Below are 20,082 nucleotides of genomic sequence, written 5' to 3' on the forward strand. Positions count from 1 at the left end.
GCCTCCCGCACGCCCAGCGCCCGCCTCTCTGCCTCAGCCTGGCAGCTGGCGGGGGTTTGGGGGTTTGGGGGGAGGCCGGCCGGCCGCCCCCCGAGCTTGCGGCGGTAGCGCTACCGTCGGTGGCGTGGGGCTGGCCGGATGGGAGCCGAGCCCCGGGGCTGCGGCCCTCAGCGCCCCGGCCCTTCCCCTCCTTTCCCGAGGCGGCGAGCGGCCGCGCTCCCACGCTGCCGGGACCGGGGGCACCAGGAAAGGACTTGCCTCAGCTGGCAGAGATCCTGCCTTTCCCAGCTCCTAAATGAGGCTTGTTTCTTAACGTGGTCCAGCAGCTCCTGGCAGAAGAGCCATCATGTCTGGGATGGGCTATTTTGTCCAACTCCACAGCAGTAAGGTGGTCCAAAGCCTGTCAGTTCAGTACAATAAAAATGTTGTAGCCCAAGTGTATCGAGTCCAAGCAGCAGGCATTACGTATATCGGTAAAACAGATTTCCTAGAGGCTGAAATAACTAGGTTTTGTGGTCTTAGGTGTGCTGGAGGAAGAATGCTTTCTTTCAAATGTTCAACAACTTAATGAGAGATAGAAAATAGCTGGTGAAGAACAATTGCAGCACACCACCAATGTTGTAAAAGAATGTTTCATTGACAAGCTGTTACAACTTGCTGAAATAGAGCTGTCAGTTTTTTCTGCAGCTACTTTTCTGGCTAATGTACTTACAGGGAGATCCTGTGTTAAGTCAGCCCTTGCCCCAGCTCCCTGCTCCTTCCATTGCCCCTTTTCCGTACTTGGTGCTGCCTGAAGTCATCTTCACTCGCCACGGGTGGCCGGAGTTGTCCACCGGGACTCCCCACCACACCAGTATTGCAGAGGGCAGCCCAGCAGTGCTGTGTAACATCTTTAAAAAAATTCTTAACTGTCTTTCCTGGCATAGGCAAGGGTTTCTATATGCCTTTTCCACAGCCACCTGATTGTAGCAAATTTTATTAGTTGCAATCAACTAGTATTACCCAGTATTTAGAAATTACAAAGTACTTGGGGTGAAATTGTATTCAATGAAATAATTTCAGGTACTTTCAAATGTTGAGTTCTTGTTACTCGCTATTCTGTGCCTCATTTTATTAACATACCCAAACCTTCCAGAACCTGCAAATTTAATTGGCAAACTATGCTACTAACCTCAGCTTGCCTGGCAGCCCACCACCTTGTTTCTCTCTTTCAGATAGCTCTTCATTCACTGTACAAACACTCTCTTTTCCTGTAGCAAGTCCTAACTTCCTGTGTGGTACCTCAGCAAATGCTTTGCCAAACTCCCAAAAGACCCCCCCCCAAGTCTCCTGGGGGGGGAAGCATAGTTCCTTTCCACAAAACAAAAGGAAGCTTACCAAAAGACAGGTAAATATGTTAGATTTATCTGAGACTAAATCTGTTTTGCCTTTTGTCCTAGGGTAGCTGCATGGGAATTTTTATTATCTTCAAAACATCACAAAGTCACAAAAACACTGAGGTTCAAGATTAATAGGTTTTCATTGCTTAGCCTATTTTTTTTTTTTTTAATCTCATTCTGCTTTCCTGAAGATTATTCTTAATAGATTAATGGCTGGGGCTGAAATACATTAATGTTCCCATTTAAGAGTTCAAATTATATTGCTAGACCAGCTATCTAAGATGACACAGAAGAGGATGGAAAATGATAATTAGATTTCTCCACATATCTGGTTCTCAGGAGGTAATTACAGTTCTCCAAGTCATCACATACCAGCCCAGTTATATAATCCTGTTTTGTTTGTTTAACTTGTTTGAGAGCATTTAACTTGAGCTCGCTTTCTTTCTTAGTCATCTGCATCACGCCCAGAGAAACACGCCTTTGAAACACATACATACAAACTCATAGGTGTAATACACGTTACACCTACACTCCCTTGATCTCCCATTAATATCATCTCTTGGTCTGTCAGCCGGGGGATGGGTATGAAGTCAGTCACAGGAGTAAGAGAAAAGAGAAAGGGAACCTCGACAACTTTCATCCAGGGAATTTTCTTCTTCCCCACCATACCTTCTCCACTCCTGCTGGTCTAATCCCTAAAATAAGAAATCTCTTGTTTTATAGTTCCAAGAACTGTCTGGTCAGTGCCAACATAGATTTCCCCTTTCCCAGTGAATAACACAAGGTATAAGAAAGCTTACAGGCTTAAATGAAAGATCATACTATTAAAATACAATCAAAGCATAAAAGTTAGGCAGACTTGGAAAGAAATACCTACTTTCATCCTTTATATAAATTCTGATCAAGAAAGTTTAAAATGCATGTTCATTAGTATCAGCCAGAACTTGCCAGAATTTGCTTTTAGTATGGTTTGGTTAAAGAACCCTAGGTCTCCATGTGAAATTTTGCCCCTTTTTTTTTTTTCCCTGATGAGTTTACTTACTCAAAATGATACCTATCCTTCCAAATGCTTAGCAACATTATGAAGTACATTAGTGCTCACTAATGGCTAACAACTTGGATTCCAAACAGGTGGTTCCCCAGTTTTCTAGATTTCCTTGCCTTTTGAGCACACATCTGTTTACATTCCCTGATTAGCTATATGGATCTGAACTTGCTTAATAATTTTCCCTGCAAACAAGCAGAAGAGAAAAATAGACCTTAGGAAAAATCAGCTTAAACATGGGCACACCATTTGCTTTCTGGTATTTGCAAAACGAATGTTGATTTCTGCAGTTCAAGATATTGCACACATAAGATCATTCTTCCCTCAGCTAGGAACTGGGTCACTATTTTTTAATCAAATCTAACCACATTATCACTGTAGCTCCAGTACAGTCCAAACAAATTTCAAAATAGATTCTAGACCTACTCTCAGACATACCAGAATCAGAAGTAAATACATCTGACAAAAAAATCTGCTTACTATTCCTTCCCCTGCCTTCCTATAACATTGCTTCTGTTGTGCTTCCAAGTCCGGTAACAATAGGATAAGTTAGCATGGCAGGAAGTTAATACTGTAACAGTGCTTGTTCTTAGGGAGCAAGAGTTACTACACAGACAGCAACATTTGTTTCAGCAGTAGATGGTAAAAGGCATCAAGCATAAGGAAAGCACATTCTTTCCCTACCCTTGTGTTTTCAACATACAATCCTAGAATATAAGAGTTAATGAAAAAAAGTTCCCACTGTTATATATGCACCGTTTAATTTGAATCAGGAGCACACTTCTGAAGCGAGTCTCCTCATTTTCTCCACTTACCACATTTTTGATCACAGTGCAAAAAGGTTTCCGAATGCATGTTGTTTCATACAAAAGATGTCCAAACTGCATTGCTAACATGCACTCCAAATGCAGTGAGCAGCCAGTTCACAAACTACACAAGCAGACAAGAGTAAAACCTCTGAAATGCACGTAACATGGGAACTAAGCTACTCCTACTGAGTGGGATGCACCGCTTGCTAACTGTAGACATAATATGCATCTACTTTCTGGGATTCGTTTGCTCTCTCTGAAAGTCCTTCATACATGCACACACTCAGGTCTCCAGCTACCCATAGCTGTCCTAGTCTTTCAGTGATCAAGGTAACAAATAGTGAAATCTGACTTTAAATCAACAGGGCTTTTCTTATAACCGATGTCAGTATTCAAAGCTGCTTATAACTTACATTGTGGCACTTCTCCACAACCCCAAACTTAAACACACACACAGAATCGACTTTGAAACTGATAAATAATTGTGTGGAATAGTCCAGAAAAGATGTTCCATTCAATAAATCCACCCTGTTTTCAGTCCCACTATTAAAGTAGGTCGCCTGTATCAACATTCTTGATGCTTTGCTGCATTTCTTTCTTCATTAAAGAGGGGATTGAGACTGCCCTGTGAGCCAGGCAAAAGCAACCACACCACTGCTATTGGTATGCTTGGGGTACACAGGATGTTTTTCCCTCTCCCTTGGTAAATAACTTATTCTTTATGATATCTCATATTACATGGTTAGGACAGATATTTGCAATTGCCCCAAGCCATAACCTCTGGAAAACTGGAAGCAAGAAAAATAAAGAATAAAGTATTTGTATGAAACACGACAGCAACAGAATCACAGTTTAGACAATCAATATTAAACAAGTTGAAAGTTATAGCTAAAACAGAACAGTTATGTAGATTTTCTGAAATGCTGAATATTCAGACAGGAAAAAAAGTGTTGATCAAAGTCACTGAGGAAACCAGACATTTGCCCCCGCCACTGCTTGGTGTTTCTGAAATCACTTATAACCTAATAGAGCTCTAAAGTCACAGAGCTCAACCTAAAATTACTATCATTCAGTTAGGACTCACCAGAAAAAATATCATTACTATTAGAGTCAGAAATTCGTTCACGGTACACTGTCCGTGTTGTTTGAACTGAATTAGCCCTGCCCTACAGGAAGCCTGTCTTTCCAGAGCACTGCCAGGCCCTTCCACAAAAACAACTCAAGGAGCCCTAGCTAGCTCTCCCAATAAATATACTGTCAATCCGTTGATATCTTTTGCCAACCACCACCACCAAAGCGTACTTGGAAAGGGAGACATATACAGTTGCTGGGTTTCTGACATTGACTCACCAAGAGCCCAACTCCATATATGTCATTTGTTTGTTTTTGTTTCCAAATGATGTTTTCCTGAAACCCATTCTTTTAAGCTGACATCTGTTCCTCCACTGGATTGCACTACATGAAATGTCTGTGTATTTACCAATTACTCACACACGTACAGCTCATTAAGTTTTCCATGCAGAAGACAGAGGCTTTGGGAAAAAAAAACAACCAACCAAACAAAACACCAAATGGGAAACGGTATAGTTGTATTTCCAAAGCAGATTACTTTTTTTTTTTTTTTTTTAAATAATTTTTCACCTACAGTATGTTCAGATCATAACTGTGATCAAGTTTCTTACTGCTCTTCAGTTTGACCCCTGAACAACTATATTTCCTGTTAAAGTCTGCCTCAATACAAGAAATCAGTTGTTCTACTTTTTTCCTTTTTAATACTATTGGTCATGGAAAGACTCATTTTATTCTAGTTATAACTAGTCAAGTAAGTTTACGCTATTAATAAAAACCAAACCATTTTGACCACAGTTTCCCCTTCAAAATAATTTATGAAGCCGTACCTCTTGGCCTTTTATTTATATAAATTATACAACAACTATAGTTTTTTTTAGACAATGAGAAGAGTCTGTATTTAGTACTTCAATCATCGTTCTCAGGGTTGGAAAAGTCTCTGATACTGACGGTAGGCTCTTGTAAGAAGGTGAAATACTGAAAGAGGAAAAAAAGATAAAATTATTTATCTTTTGCTGAGATTTATGATTTACCTGGAAGTTCACACATTAGCTTATACTTCTCTTCATCCCCTTGTCCAACAAATTTGGGACCTGAAGTCAAGAATCTGTTGCTCACAACCAGCTCTTGCTTCTCATGACTCCTCACTTACTGTACAGAATGAAAATAAGAACTACATAAAAGAGCCTTTAGAAGTGGTAGAAGTTAAAGCAAAATTTTATCGCTTTAAGTCTTCAAGCTTTACTTACCTTACCCACTAGTATTCTTCTACAACAGACAAATTAGCCACTAAGGTTAATTACCTTCATATAATTGCTTCAAGTCATTTGGACTGTGGTTCTACAGATATTTTTCTCAGCATCAAGGACAACTTTAGCCTCTTCTCCATTTTGGCTCCTTCCTTGCCCATTACACATCTCTCATTTGAGCCAGCAATACTGTTGGTAGGACTATGCTACAAAATGGTCTTGGTTAAAAATAAATTTGGGTTTTGGCAAATTTATTTTTAACACAAATCAGTTCTTTGATATGGTTTGCTATAGATTCCCACAAACTTTAACAGTACAACTGAGACTGTCAGAAACACATAGGTAGGGTTGAAATGGCTTAAGCTGACTTTGTTCCCAAGAGAAGTTCCTTTTCAGTAAAGATGTCTTGAGGAAAAAAAAAAAAGACAGACAGACGTGGACAGAGGATTAAGAAAGGAGTTGACTAAATAATTTGGGAGATTTACAGTAAAAAAAATAGTGGGAACCATAAATATTTTATATTTCCAAGACAACCAAGTCATAATATTTGTGCAGACTACTTTTAATAAAAACCATAACTTGCTGTGCTGTAGTTTAAAAATGTCACTCCTTAGTAAATGCTGAATTTGACTGCATTTACATGTAGGCTTTTGGCCTGAGTCTGACAAAGATGTCCTTGAGTCTTCTTAATAGCCTTCTTCATTTAGGAAGAGATTTTATAGTTTAGTGAAATTCACCAGGCTGAGAACCACTAATAATGAAGTTCAACCACACTAATCAGTAGGAGTTACTCTGCACTAACAGCAGCTGCAGAGTTCCTCAGGCTCTCAGAATAACTCAGGTTGGACCAAACCTCAGGAGGTCTGTGATCTAACATCCTGCTCAAAGCAAGGTCAGCTGCAAAGTCAGACCAGGGTGTCAGGTCTTTACCCTGTTAGGTCTTGAAAATCTCTAGGAATGGAGATGACACAGCCTCTCTGGGCAGCCTCCTCTGCCGCCTGACTATCCTCAGAGTTAAGACTATGCTCAGTCTGAACTTCATTTCAAGTCACACGTGTCGCTTCTAGTCCTCCCACCAAGCACAACCCGGATCCATCTTCTCAATACTCACAGGTACTGCAAAGCTGCTGTTAGGTCAAAGCCTTCTCTTCTCCAGGCTGAACAAGCACAATTCACCCCTGTTGAGGCACATGCTCCAGCCCCCTGACCATCTAGGGGGGCTGTCTACTGACTTTTCTCCAGCTTATCATAGTCCTTACTACAGCTGCCCCTAAACTGGATGTAGTATTCTAGATGCTCTCTAAAGAGCTGAGTACCCCCTAAATCTGATTATCCAAACAGCTTTTTACCCATCTAGCTATCCATTTGTCCAGATCATAATGTGCTGTCTTGATACGAGAGTGTTGTGGGAGTCCTTGCTGAAGGAAAAATAAGCAACATCAATTGCTCTCCTCTCAACCCCAAATCTAGTCGTTTTATCACAGAAAGAAATCATATTGGGTCACACAACATTTGTTAAACCCATGTTGACTGTCCCCAGTCACCTTCATATACCCTGAAATGGTTTCCTTGAGAACTTCATGACTTTCCCAGGGACCAAAGTGACCAGCCTGTAGTTTCCCTGGGTCATCCTTCTGGCCACCTTGAAGAGGGATGCAAGATTTCTTTTCCTGCAGTCACCAAGGATGTTTATTGATGGCCACAACCTTTCAGAGATTACAGGTGGTCTCCTAAGGACCTCAGCCAGTTCTTTCAGCACCCTGTAAGTGTTTTGACCTCGATTTGGAGGATACTAAAATTGGTTTTGTCTCTGGCCTGATTTTTAGATTTTGTATGGGAAATAACCACTACGGAACAAATCAAATGCAACAGATTCATCATATTGACAAGAAATGAATGTGTTCAGTATTCAAAAATCAACTAATGTGAAAATAAAAATTTTAAAGCACTATACACAAGTCATGCAGTTATACTAAGTAACATAATTCTGTATATTCAAAAAATCCATCTACTCTGAAAATACTTATTCTCCCAATTAAAACAGCACTAGAGGATAAGTATATGACTTTTGATACATAGTTTGAAGAGATCCATAAGAATGGAAAAAATCCAACAAGTTAAAATTTTCCCTTCCTTTCTTCACTCAATTGCTAGACTTATTAATGGTAAAAAATTAATAATAAAAGGGCAAATGTGATCACTGGACAAAAAGAAAATATTAACCCAAATAATTTTCTCAAAGGATAACACATAACAATGTTTAGATTACTAACTATTTTGTTGGACTAGAAATAAACTACTGTGTTTGTAAATTCAAATCTTATGTTATCAATTCCTAAACAGCATTAAAAATTATGTGTAATCATTTAGTAAACTCATAATTTCTAAGTAACATTTTTTAGTATAGGTTTAAATTTTACACATGAAGTCTTTCGTATTTTATTTCCCCATTCCCAATCTGAACGAAAAAATTTACCTTTTTAGATTCATCCAGCTCCTTGCTATCTTGCTAAAAGCTTCAGATCCTGGTGCTGTCATTGCTTCAAAATCAACCAGCTGGAAATAAAACAAAATAAAAAAGATCTTAAGAAATTAGAGAAATTTTAAGTTCTCTAATTTCAGGAGGTTAATTCTCAAGAACTCTTAACATATAAATTCAACTTTAAAAGCACATCCTTCCTTTTGTGACAAAATCCAGGTTTTTTTTATCTCTTAATAAGGTGTTCATACTAATAAGTCAGTACCAGAAAATATTGACTGTCTTCAGCCCTTTATTACTATGTCCAAATAAAATGGAGAGATTTCTCATTTCCACATACTGTATTCTGCAAAATATTGTATCACATGACTGGTAGATTTATATTGGACTTTCTAGACATTCTGTATTACTTCATTCCACAAGGGGTTTTCAGGCACATTTGACTACAGATAGCTAAGAACTCTGTGCAACCTCGTATCTACAGCTGAAAATAAGTTTTCAGAAAAACAATGATCAGTTAAAACCATTGGCTCACTAGTATCAAAACATTTAAGCTGACATATCTGTGGTTCAGCAAACATCAGCTGAATTCAAGGAAGGGTTCTGAGAGCATGCCACCTATATTCTTGGTAAGATGGGAGTAAGCTTACTAACTGGTCTGTGGCCAGACTACTTTGACTCTGATCACCAGTTAGGAAGTCAGCATGCATGCCAGGCACTAAAACTCTGTGGGTTTGCACACCCCACCACAACCAACACTGGAAGCTACACTGGCCATGGCTGCTGACTAACCTGCCAGGCAACAACAGGACTCTTGACTGGGCACCTTTGTCTTCAGGGCAGCCTGACAATGCACAGCGTCATAAACTTGGGACCAGAAACACCCTTCTAAGGAATCTCAGGTGAAAAAAAAAAAAGTTAATCCCAATTTTGTTCAACTGGGGAAAACAATCCCTTCCAGCTGGTAAAAACTTTTTTAGAAAACAGTTCTGTTCCAATTCAGGTACTCTGTTTCAGGAAAAAACCTCAAATGTAAAAATGTCGCCAAAGCTTCCTGTAAGTCAGAAATCCTGCTTTTTAGTAATTCTGAAACTCTGCTTCCTTGCATAAAATCAGTCAGCAAAATGCACTACCCTATTAAGTCCTAAGAAGATGCATAAGAGAACCTGCATAGGTCTTTTACCTTAGCTTGAACTCCCACAGAACAGTGAAGATACCAGCTTAATGGCATACTGAAAAGGAAGTTTTCTTGCTACTAAGCAAGTGCAGTTTGCTCTTAAACACTAACTAGGAGTTTATTGTACTGAAATGATTAACTCAATTGTTTTCAGGGCTTTCTAGAACAAAAGGGAAAGGTTTTCTTTCTTCAGTTATCCGTGCAGGATATTTTCTCCAACAACTCCGCTTTTCACTGGAATTTCAGGGATTGTTTTGACAATACATTAAAGAGACAGAGGTGCTCTCACTCCCTGCATGCTGGAAAGGTAACACCGCTAACAGACCAACAGTTGAATAAAGAAAGGGAAACCCTTAATTTAACAAGGTGGTATAATATTCAAATGTAGTCACTTAAAAACTAGGACTTATTTTAAATTAAGCAGAATACAGAGGGGAAGGACAAATCAAGAGAAGTTGCAAATACATTTCTACTTAACAAGCCCTAAATGCTCTGGAATACACTGAGAGCAAAGACAGAAAATTTCGGCTGTGTGCCAGAAGAGTCACTAATTCTGTCCAAGTACTCTCCCAACCTTTCTCAAAGAAAGCTGGAAAGAGCAGCTTGGCACATCAGAAATACTTCAGTTACAAACTTGTAATTACCATGGAACACAAACTGCTAAAATTTGACTAACCAGAATTATTGCACATAATATCTCTAAATCTCACCTGCTGTCAGAACAGCAATGAAATTTTCAAAACTCTTTCAGACTGCAAGACACCACAGTATGCAGCTAACCCAACTCCAGTAAACAAGTTCGCAACTTCTGTTCATTCTTACAGCTCCTTCCTCACGTTTTTAAGTATTACTCACTCCATCAAGGCTGAACCAGTGTACTTTGATACTTGCCTTTCCTTTAGGGATTTTTCCTGATACTTCTTTTCCACTTGCCATTAGAGCTCCCATGATCACTGAATAAGCTATCACACTAAAAAAATATAAAAATCAAAACCAACAAATGAAGTACAGTAAAAGTCTTTCCATAATGCTATTTTAGACCACAAAACAAATAGAATATAGTACTGTTTCATAAAAGGCTAGTGAAAATTACTGTGCTAGTTTATTTTAGCAGTAAAAACAAGCATGAAACACTTAAAGTGAAATCAATGTTACTTTCCAACACCACTGGAATGAAGTTATGATCCTATGGAGTTTTACTACTGAAGAGCACTGTTTCTACAGTAGTCAGAATCATAATTTCAGAACTACAAGTTCTTAAGACTCCATAGAGCTGAAAACAAATCAAACTCCTGTTCTCAAGAAGCTTAGCTGTAGCCCAGAAGAGTTTATGAACTCTACTGCAACAGAGCTAGAGACACTGTAAAGCTTTTCAGTTACTTTTCTTTTTAATTTAACTTTTTTTAATTGTGAAATTCAGAATTTCTGTTAATTTTTACATTCTGTAAGATAAAGTCAAAGTCTGATTATAAAAATGAAGTCCTAGGACTTTTTAAATTTTATTTTCTACTGAACTGCATTTAATAATAAGCTTAAAGATCTTAAGTGCTTTGTGGAACAGAGATTCATAATAGTCTTAGATGTAGCCAGGTTTGAATTAAACTAGACTTTCAGTTGAGACATATGGGACTTTATTCTAGGGTTTCATTTGGTGACCCTAACAGTTGCAATAAATTACTAAAATAATATTGTAGTGTATTTTATCTAAAAAGTTATGAAGTATATTTTGAGATCTTAAATACATGTTTCAGTAAAGCTTCTTGAGTGAAATTACAGTAGTGTAACATAGTATGGATTAGGAACTCAAGCATTACAATTTCAAAATGACACTTTTCAATGTGTGAGCTGAAGTCTATAAATACAGACTACTCATCATTTTAAATATACATGCAGCTATGAATATTTACCATCAGCAATTACAAACTAGCTTTTAAACCAGTACTAAGTCAGTACCCATCGTCATGGCAGCACAAAATGAGAGACTCTGTAGGACACACAGCTCAACCCAGAGCTTCTTTAGCTCTTTTTTTTATTATTAAAAAAATATTAAGATACTGTAACAATGGACATTTTACAGCGTGCATCCAAGATAATAAACATGATAAAGACAACCACTAACCTAGATCCTCTTGAAAGTGGCATTAAATTATAGAAGTAATAAACTAATGATAGGATCAAGTTGCAAACAGCATCTACTTCCTAAGAAAGAGAAAAAAATAAGGAATTAAATTTAATTTACTAGCCAAGTAATACCATATAAAGAAACACATATATTAAAAGTATTGTGATTTTTTTTTTAAGAACAATTTCAAATGTGAAAAATGTCAAGCTGCAAAATTGAAGTCTGATTAACAGATGTTTAAGCAAATTATTTTGTTATATCTTTAAAATTTTGGTAAGTAGTTCATCTACACCTTGTTAAAGGATGAAAAAAGGAAAGCACAAGTTCAAATGTAGTCCGATTCTCACTGAAATACAAATCAATACAAACACAATTGTAGTGCTTCTCATGAATTCCTGTTACTTCCCATCTTATATGTAGTCACCATGAGCCAAATCATAAGCAGGGCTTATAAGGATGATGAAACAGTGAACACAGGCCCATGAGAAAAATGAAGAAAATAAAAAAATTGAGACCTTGTCTGGACTCTTTCTATTACTGCAACAAAGCATAGCAAATTTTCAAGTAACAGATAGGATTATGTCAACTTCTTATAGTACTCATCATAATTGGGTTTAAGCAAGCAGTCAATTTTAATATCTCTTTTTAATATCTCTTTTGAGATCTCTGTCAAAACTTATTAGAACAAGACTGTTAAAAAGAAGGTGTAAAAACATAATGGAATTTTATCACGGAATTCATAATTTCCATTAAAACAGCCTTACCCCCAGCTCTGCAGACAGAATAAGAATTTTTCCTTTAGCTGTTAGGTCCTTATATAAGGCATCTATTTCTGCATGATACAGCTGTGTTCTCTCTTCTGTTGTCTGAGTTTCTACCGAAAATAGTATGTTCCCCACTCTATCAAGTAGAAGAAACAAAAAAAGGAGGTAAGAAACTTTAACAGAACTTGATGCATAATCTAATATCCAGGGTAACTTACAAATGTACTACAGTTAAATGCCACATCATAACCTTTTTTGTATAATTTTTTCTTAATCAGGAGAGTATGTGCATTGCCATTCTTTTAGTAAAAAAAAAATAAATTACTGAATTAAAAGTATTTTTTCACATTGCAAGTTCATCGAAAAGAATACATAAAGATTGCTGTCTAATCACAGATGAAGTATTTCCACTGAAGAATACCTGATAAGCTTTAGTATTTCACTTAAAGTATAGGCAAAAAATAAGGAATATGAAATTTTAAAGTATCTTCATGGGCTTGAGATTTTTGTATACAGTAAATGTAGTTTTGTTAACTTTTAAACTACCAAAATGGAATTGGTTTTGGTATAAAAGCATAGTTACAAACTATGGATCAAACAAGACTGAGTGATACAGAAGAAAGTTGGACCATTTTACTAATACCAAAATACTTTCCTCAAAACAGTGAGGCCATACATTTAATGCCATTTCACTACATATATGCATATGATTTAGAATGCAAAATTAAAAACCAAGAGATGTGTTAACATTTTAGAAGTCTGTCTTCTACTCCACTCACTGGAAGTACACAGGTTCTGGGAAAAATTTCAGTGCATAGTTTTAAATGCCATAAGTCAAAGTTTTTAGTTAGCAGAGGGACAGAGAGCTTCTGAGCTTCAGATTAATGCTCATTCTTCAGAAAGACAAGGAGCCAGTACCCATAAAGTGAGCAATTTACTTTCTCACCCAAAGAGTGGCCCAAAGCCTTGCAACTGTATCCTCATACATTCAGGTACTATCTAAATTAGCATTTGCAGACAGATGGTTGGCAAACATATCAAAAATAAACATTAAAAAGGCCAAAAATCCAAACAGAATAGACTCCTCCATTCTTAGATCACAGAAATTTCCATTCCATTCAGGGCTTTTCAGTTACTATAACAGACAAGGTCTCACAACAAGTGTATTTTGATATGGATAAAGGCTGAGATTTTTGAGTTTTTTTTCCCCCTTAGGCATCTTATAGTCTAAGATGAATAACAAGGTCTCTCTTCACTTTTGTGCTATGTGTTAGAGAATCATCTCAACTGGGCCTACTCCATCAATTTACCCACATTCCCTCTTTGTTAAGGAACACAACAGGAATCAGAAGTCCTCAAATGAACAAATTTTTTAGTTACTTACAAAACTGCCACTAGTGAAAAACAAAATCTACTTCAGGCAAGTGGAAATGGCACTTGAGAAAATTAATTGTTAATACCTCATCATTACCTCATGTACCTGAACCGCTGAAAATAGCAAACATACTTATCTCCTGTTATTGTAATTGTGAACCCATCATATTCTTTCCCTTGATCCTTGAGGCTGGGGACTTTTGTGTTCACAGTAAATCCATCTCTTGTTTTACTGTTAAACTGCTTTCAAAAGAAAAAAAAAAAGTATAATATTACAGAGACAGACTGCCTATCTATTGTTTTGAAGCACCTAAAATACATGGAGCAGAAACAAAAATGGACAAACTGAGGGAACATGACAAAGATTTACTGTCAACTATATTATTTATTTTATACTTTATTTCCTACTGAATGGAATTCATAAATATTGAATGAGGCATATTGACATTCAACTTCAGAACTACACAGGGAATATAAAGTGGCACTGTTTATGTAAAGCAACTGTACAAAGCAGTTTGAGTGGTACAGATTTCTCCCCAGGTTGCATGTTGATAGTAACCTTCTGGTGTAACAATGTAAATGCAAAAGCAAGATTTTGAAAGCCTGTTTTATGTTTAGACTCAGACATAGCAGCATTAATCCAAGGGTGGATTCCAGAATACAGCTAACGGCAACAATTGCTTAACTGTGATACAGTTTCAATTAATGTTTATCCTCATCAGAAGGAAAAATATCAAAGTTTAAGAATTTTACAAAGCTACATTAACGAAGTGTAATACTGTAGCCAAAGAGTTGTATAAACCAGGAAAAACTGTATTTAAGTAAAGCCAAAAGCCCAGCTTTTGGCATACAACATTCCTCAGCTACCTGAATAACCAAGCTACATCAATATCAGCAGACATTCATTTTATACAAGAACTTTTAATTACTACTGAGCAACAGTGTTGAATTACCCAGGCAATTATTTATTTTAAGATAGAACTCGTGATCCAGGATGTTTTGCTTAAAAAGAATCTGCATGTATTTTAAAGAAACAAATCTAAAAGGCTCTAATAAGACAGCATTCCACTTCGACACAATTCAGAATGGGATATCGAAGATTCAAACCAGAGCAAAATGTACAGGCTTTGAAAACCAGGAAGAATATTTGCTGCCATTTGAGACATTTAATTTGAAATAAGTCATATATAGTCTACTATGTTTATATATTTTCATCATCCTCTTAGAGTAACCTATATTTTTAACTCCACAAGCAGCACTTTCCTGGCCTACAATTCCACACTAGTCATATTAGGTGCTCTACAGGGCCCTATTGGCACATTCGTGTGTCAGTAGGGAACACTTAATTGTCTATCCACTCCAACATCTACTACCTCTTCATCACAAGTTTTTGTTTAGGTTCAGTTAGTATCCACTTGACTTAATTTTTCAAGGCCAAGAACAAGACAGTAATATTAAAAGGACCTCCCAAATTATGGTATGTTCTTTCAAGACACTTATATTAGTAATACATATTTAAAAAAAAAAAAAAGAAAAATCTAGTGCTTGAGCCATATAGCTTCTGTGAAGTTATCTGTAATGCACAAGTGAGTGAGCACTAGTACCATGAACAAATCCAAACCCAGTCTATCGGTAGTAGCAGCAATATACTGTTAGAGAGCTCTGTTCTATGGCAATTTGACAGCTTTCTTAGCTATGAAACTGCAATGTGGACACACCCAATAAGAAAGCAATGAGTTTGTCTCTATTGAGAGTGACTTTCTTCCCAAATTTTATTCTATTCTAAATAAAATCCTGTCCAATCCTTTAAAAAGAAATACTTGGTAAATGTTTCCCCAAACCCAAATACTTACACACTGCTTATCCTAGATTATTTTGAAGGAGTGGGGGGAGATGGGGAAGACCTTTTACTTACAGACAGCTCAAGCCTTATTACTTAAGTTAAAACATTCTGCACATCATATATCCAAAGCCCTTCTACAAAGGCCACCATCAGCAAGAAGAAAACCTGCAGGTTTCTCCACTCCTCTTCTGACAGTCTTCCAAAGCACAAGAACATAAACCAAGATTTTGTTTCAGATTAGCTATCAGTCACTAAGGGCAGCTATTCCCATTTCCTCCTGTTAGCCCAAACCCACCATGTACTGACCTACACCAATGAAGCTATTGTAAAAAGAGCTTCTGTGTTCCTAATCTTTCAGACACACATCTTCAATTTTTTCCTGCATGTTGTGAGCCCATTATGGTGGATCTGACCACAAACCCTCCCGGTTGATAAGGCTGACTTTAAAGAATTACATTCAACATTTTGCTTTCCCATCATTTCTTTACCAATTCTCTGTTAGACCAAGCCTTTCAAGTATCTATCACACATCTGCATATATCAAAGGGAAGGTCATACCCCACATGTGCAAATTTGAAATAGCCTCAGTTGGCGTTTCCAGTTATTTATTTTAAGCCTACTCAGTTCCTCAGAATATAACCATTGTCTGTATCCCCCAGAATACATTTTATTATTTTTATCATATTTTGAAGTTTTTCTTTAATTTACCTTCATTATGGGAAGAAGATCTTCTACTTTATGTACCTTTTCCAAAGCTTCTCGAACCTCTAATAGTCCTTTTGGATTATTAGCACTGGAAAAAAATTAAATATAGAATTGCAATGGTTGAATACATATAACATTTCTGGAAATCCATTTAGCTTTAACCTAATTAGCCACAGTGGAGTAAGTTCTTTCTTTCTTTCCTGAAAATTAGTTGCTTCATACTTGGCCACATGTTCTTCTATTCTTCAAAAAGTAATTTCCTCCTATATCAGCTCAGCTTATTTTTTTTCAGCTTCAAACCTTAACTTCAAACTTAAGGTTTATCTTACTCATTTGGTGTTGGTCACTCTAAAGCATTAAAGAGTTTTTGAATTCGTGCGTGTGGGCGGGGGGTTGCTGATGAGGAAAGATGGAAGAACAGAGGTAACGTTAAAAATATTCTTCTCAAAATCTATGCATCTGTGTAGCCTCAAAGGTATGTAAATACTACAGATGCAAGCACAACTGGACCATGAAGAAACCTACTGAACTAGTGTTCTAATATTTATTAACTACTGTACCCAGATTGTAAGAACAGAATTATTTTAAAACTCACTGCGCAAATTGTTCTGATTTAAGGCCAAATGCTGCTGATTTACTCTGAACAAACTTTCTCCTAGTAGAGGATAGACTCCCCGGTTACTACAGTGCTTAAGTATCTTCAGCAACTATCACAAATTTTCTGAAACTGAAATGTTTTCAACTGTCGTAAGGATTTTCTGCACTTAAATTTTTTGATATTTAAGTAGCATCATGAGACTGAAAAACAGAACTCAGTGTTTAATAAAAGTTACCACACCAAAGAAAAATTAGGGAGTTTAGAGTTCCTTAATTTTTAATGCTATCAGAACACTGTTGCCACATATAAGCTACAGCTGGGGAAGACATTTTACTCCTAAAAAAATTGATCAAAGTTTGAAATAGATGTCAACATCAATTTTCAGATTATTTTTAGTTACATTCTTTCATTCAAGATTCTACAACTGGCTTTTGTTTCAGGACAAAATCTACTAACCCATCTATGTCACAGGTAGTAAAGATTCTCTGTTCCTTTAAAATTATTTGTCAAACACCAGTTTAAATTAAAATTACCTTCTGTATCTTTCTTCCTCTTTTTTTTCTTACTCCTACTATTTAATAAATTAATCTCAATATTCAGAGAAACTCTGTTCTACCAGGAAGAAACCCAACATCTTTAACAAATCATATTTTTAGAAAGAGTTGAGACCCACTCATGCCAAAACCGTGGGTACAAATTCAAAACTGTTATCATTTTCTAGGTACACTGTAAATCACAGTGGTTCTTCCTTTAAGTTTCTTTACATGGCAATGCACAGGATTTTGCATTTCCAGTAGGAAGACAATTACAGACTAAGAAAACTAGAACTTGTTAAAATTAAGAAAATATCCCTCAGATTTTCTGAAATTAATATTACGTACACTTCAAATCAGTACTACCAGGGGAGTGAAGCAGGGACAAAAACATATCAGTAATTTACCCATGATAAACAAGGATCCTATCTTTGATAAAATGAAGAATTTTCTCAAAATATTCCAGGTACCGCATGTTAATGACCTGTCCCCTACAAAGAAAAGAAAAGGCTTTTAAAAGTCTTGTTTTTCAGCCCAACACTCCAGGGCTAAGACACAAATATTATTCATCAATATTTGACAGAATTTTATCCACAGATGCTTTGTAAATTAGAGGAAAGAACTAGAGGTTTGTCTGGAGTGCTGAATTGCCCATTCCCCATTTTGAATACAGATTCCACAGGGGACTTTCAAAAGCTCACGTATCATTAGTAGCGTTATTCTCTGATAAACTACATTTTGTGCACGTTTCCCCATTTTCAGTGTGCCCATGTCCAGTAAATCTTATCTACGTGATAATTATCAATTTGTACAAGGACAAAATCTTTCTTAGACAGTTATTTTCACCCATAGATACTGCAGAACTAGGAGAGAATTCTCAATCCTGCCCATTGATTTACTCTGAGAACCAACACTCTCCAGTTTACATATTTGCCAATATATCTGCTGATCTGCTCTGACAGCCCACATATATTTGTCTTTATTCACCTACGTCCCTCTATCTTGAAGTAATTTTGCTTTGACTTCTAACAGTTACCAGTAGTAACTGTTAAACAAAAACATCAAAAAGGTAAAAAAGGTATTGTTTTTTCCCCTTGGTCTACTAAGGAAAAAAAAATATACATTAAAAAATTGGTAGAAACCTCCTAGGATCATAACCACTGTGAGAGGAAAAATTACATACCATTATTGCATTTGTAGGAGTCCTTCCTCTTCTCCCAGTCTACAAAACAAGATTTTATAAAGCAAACGTTATCGCTCTCTGAGTAAGCAAAACCACTGTCAATCACAGGAAGGTGTACATCTAGCTTGTACATCTAGCTTTTTTTCCCCACTCTAACTGATTTTTGACAGCCTAAGTCGCTGTCTAATGTCTCACATCAGTCTCAAACTTTAGTAGGCCTCGTCTTAGAACAATGGCAGAATCAGTCTTTAAAAACTGAACAGAATTAGAACACATACACATATCTGCACATAGGAAAGGGAGGTAGGGAAAGCAGAAGGATGAAGACAAATCTATATATATAATATGCCCTTGTTGTACGTCCCATCGTTTTCCATCTGTATTGAAAAAATATCTGTACAACAGGCAGAAGCGTGTCAGTATAAGGAACTGGATTTTCCTTTAGTGGCATGTTGGAAAATAAATCCAAACCAGACTCATCGTTCTGTAAGGCCATCTAGAAGCAACAGTAGCAAGAAAAGACTTTTGGTGGGTGGTCAGAAGTGATTTGTGTTTATTCCTGCTCTTTCTCCTTGTTCAATAAACACTACCACCAAGAATTCAAAAGTAGCAGTGTTCCAGAGAGTGTCTTCACTTTTTTATAAGAATACGGAGCATATTATTAATGTTTATCTGATCTCAAATCCTGGTTTTGCCTATGAAAGTAACTTAAGCTTTCAAAAACATTTTCTCTACTTTAAATGAAACTTGGTAGCTTTGATCATTTAAGCCAGAAAGGAGATAAGCCAGTCACACTTGTCTATAGACCCATGAAGAAGTAGTGACAGCCAATATACTTGCATGTTGAGAATGTTATCATCTGGAAGTCTATCAAACATTGTGAAGTGCAAGATGTTTCTTATACACCTTTAACAAGAGGTCCCCAAATTAACTCAAAACAAACAAAAAAAGTTTTTGTTTTCTGACACTCAAAATTCTTTTCCAGAGTGGCAAAACGTTTGGAGAATTTAGCAGTCACTGAATGCTAGTGCCTCTGTGCCAAGACTCATTTGACAGGAATCACTGAACAATAATCGATTTCAAATGCAAAGAATTCTCAGCAAAGATAAAGGTTATGTTAACAGATATCTAATCCAAATATTTTTGCACACAGAAATTACTGCTGTACAATTTAGACCAAACAAAACCTAAGGATAGCTTCAGCTCAGTATGACTATATCTGTTACAAATATTAAAAGAACACTCAACTGCTGTTGTTATACTTCTTATTTGATTGAACATCTTATATCTTTGTATATTTAATAACCACGAAGGCTGCCATTTGTTAACCTAAGTAATCTACTGTAACACCTGGTCTTCAGGTAGCAATGCTATAGAAAGAATTCAGCCATAATCACACATTATGAGAATAACTTTCAAATCATAAGCCAAATATAAAGCAATGTATGTCTTCCTGAAAAAGTCAAAAGACCAGGAAGTGATCTCAGTTGTCAACAGAAAGTTGTTAGCTCTGCAGTCTATTAAGATTTTCAATCAATAGCTATTTTACAGTTGAGTAATGCAAGGAGATTATACAGAACTGTATAATCCATTAAGAGTAAATTGTCATTTAGAAATCATAATGACTAGAACATGCTTCAAAACTAAAATAAAATTAATTTAAAAAAAAACTATTACTACTTAATCTATTAATTTCTTTTATCCCTCCCCTCACGTGAAATCATCAGGAGGGAATCCAAAATTAGAAACAAAT

General features: G+C 36.6%; 1 protein-coding gene across 6 annotated transcripts in view; it reads right to left on the minus strand.

Annotated features, from left to right (window-relative positions):
• Nucleotides 1–5,128: 5,128 nt before the first annotated feature.
• Nucleotides 5,129–20,082, minus strand: part of TTC13 (tetratricopeptide repeat domain 13) — a 42,005-nt gene continuing 27,051 nt past the window's right edge. For 2 of the 6 annotated variants that reach the window (XM_032985413.2, XM_042795690.1), the window contains 8 exons: nucleotides 17,554–17,637; nucleotides 16,019–16,103; nucleotides 13,565–13,710; nucleotides 12,094–12,229; nucleotides 11,327–11,406; nucleotides 10,099–10,177; nucleotides 8,028–8,107; nucleotides 5,129–5,279 (listed from right to left, as the gene is read on the minus strand). In XM_032985413.2, the coding sequence (XP_032841304.2) occupies nucleotides 5,156–5,279; nucleotides 8,028–8,107; nucleotides 10,099–10,177; nucleotides 11,327–11,406; nucleotides 12,094–12,229; nucleotides 13,565–13,710; nucleotides 16,019–16,103; nucleotides 17,554–17,637 (814 nt within the window). In that variant the 3' untranslated portion in view covers nucleotides 5,129–5,155. Of the gene's footprint in view, nucleotides 5,280–8,027; nucleotides 8,108–10,098; nucleotides 10,178–11,326; nucleotides 11,407–12,093; nucleotides 12,237–13,564; nucleotides 13,711–16,018; nucleotides 16,104–17,553; nucleotides 17,638–20,082 lie in introns of all 6 variants that reach the window. The other 4 variants (XM_042795689.1, XM_042795686.1, XM_042795687.1 and 1 more) reach the window with 4 other exon arrangements.

The sequence above is a fragment of the Tyto alba genome, unplaced genomic scaffold, assembly GCF_018691265.1.
Source record: "Tyto alba isolate M040663 unplaced genomic scaffold, T.alba_DEE_v4.0 Super-Scaffold_22, whole genome shotgun sequence".
NCBI classification, from domain to species: Eukaryota; Metazoa; Chordata; class Aves; order Strigiformes; family Tytonidae; genus Tyto; species Tyto alba.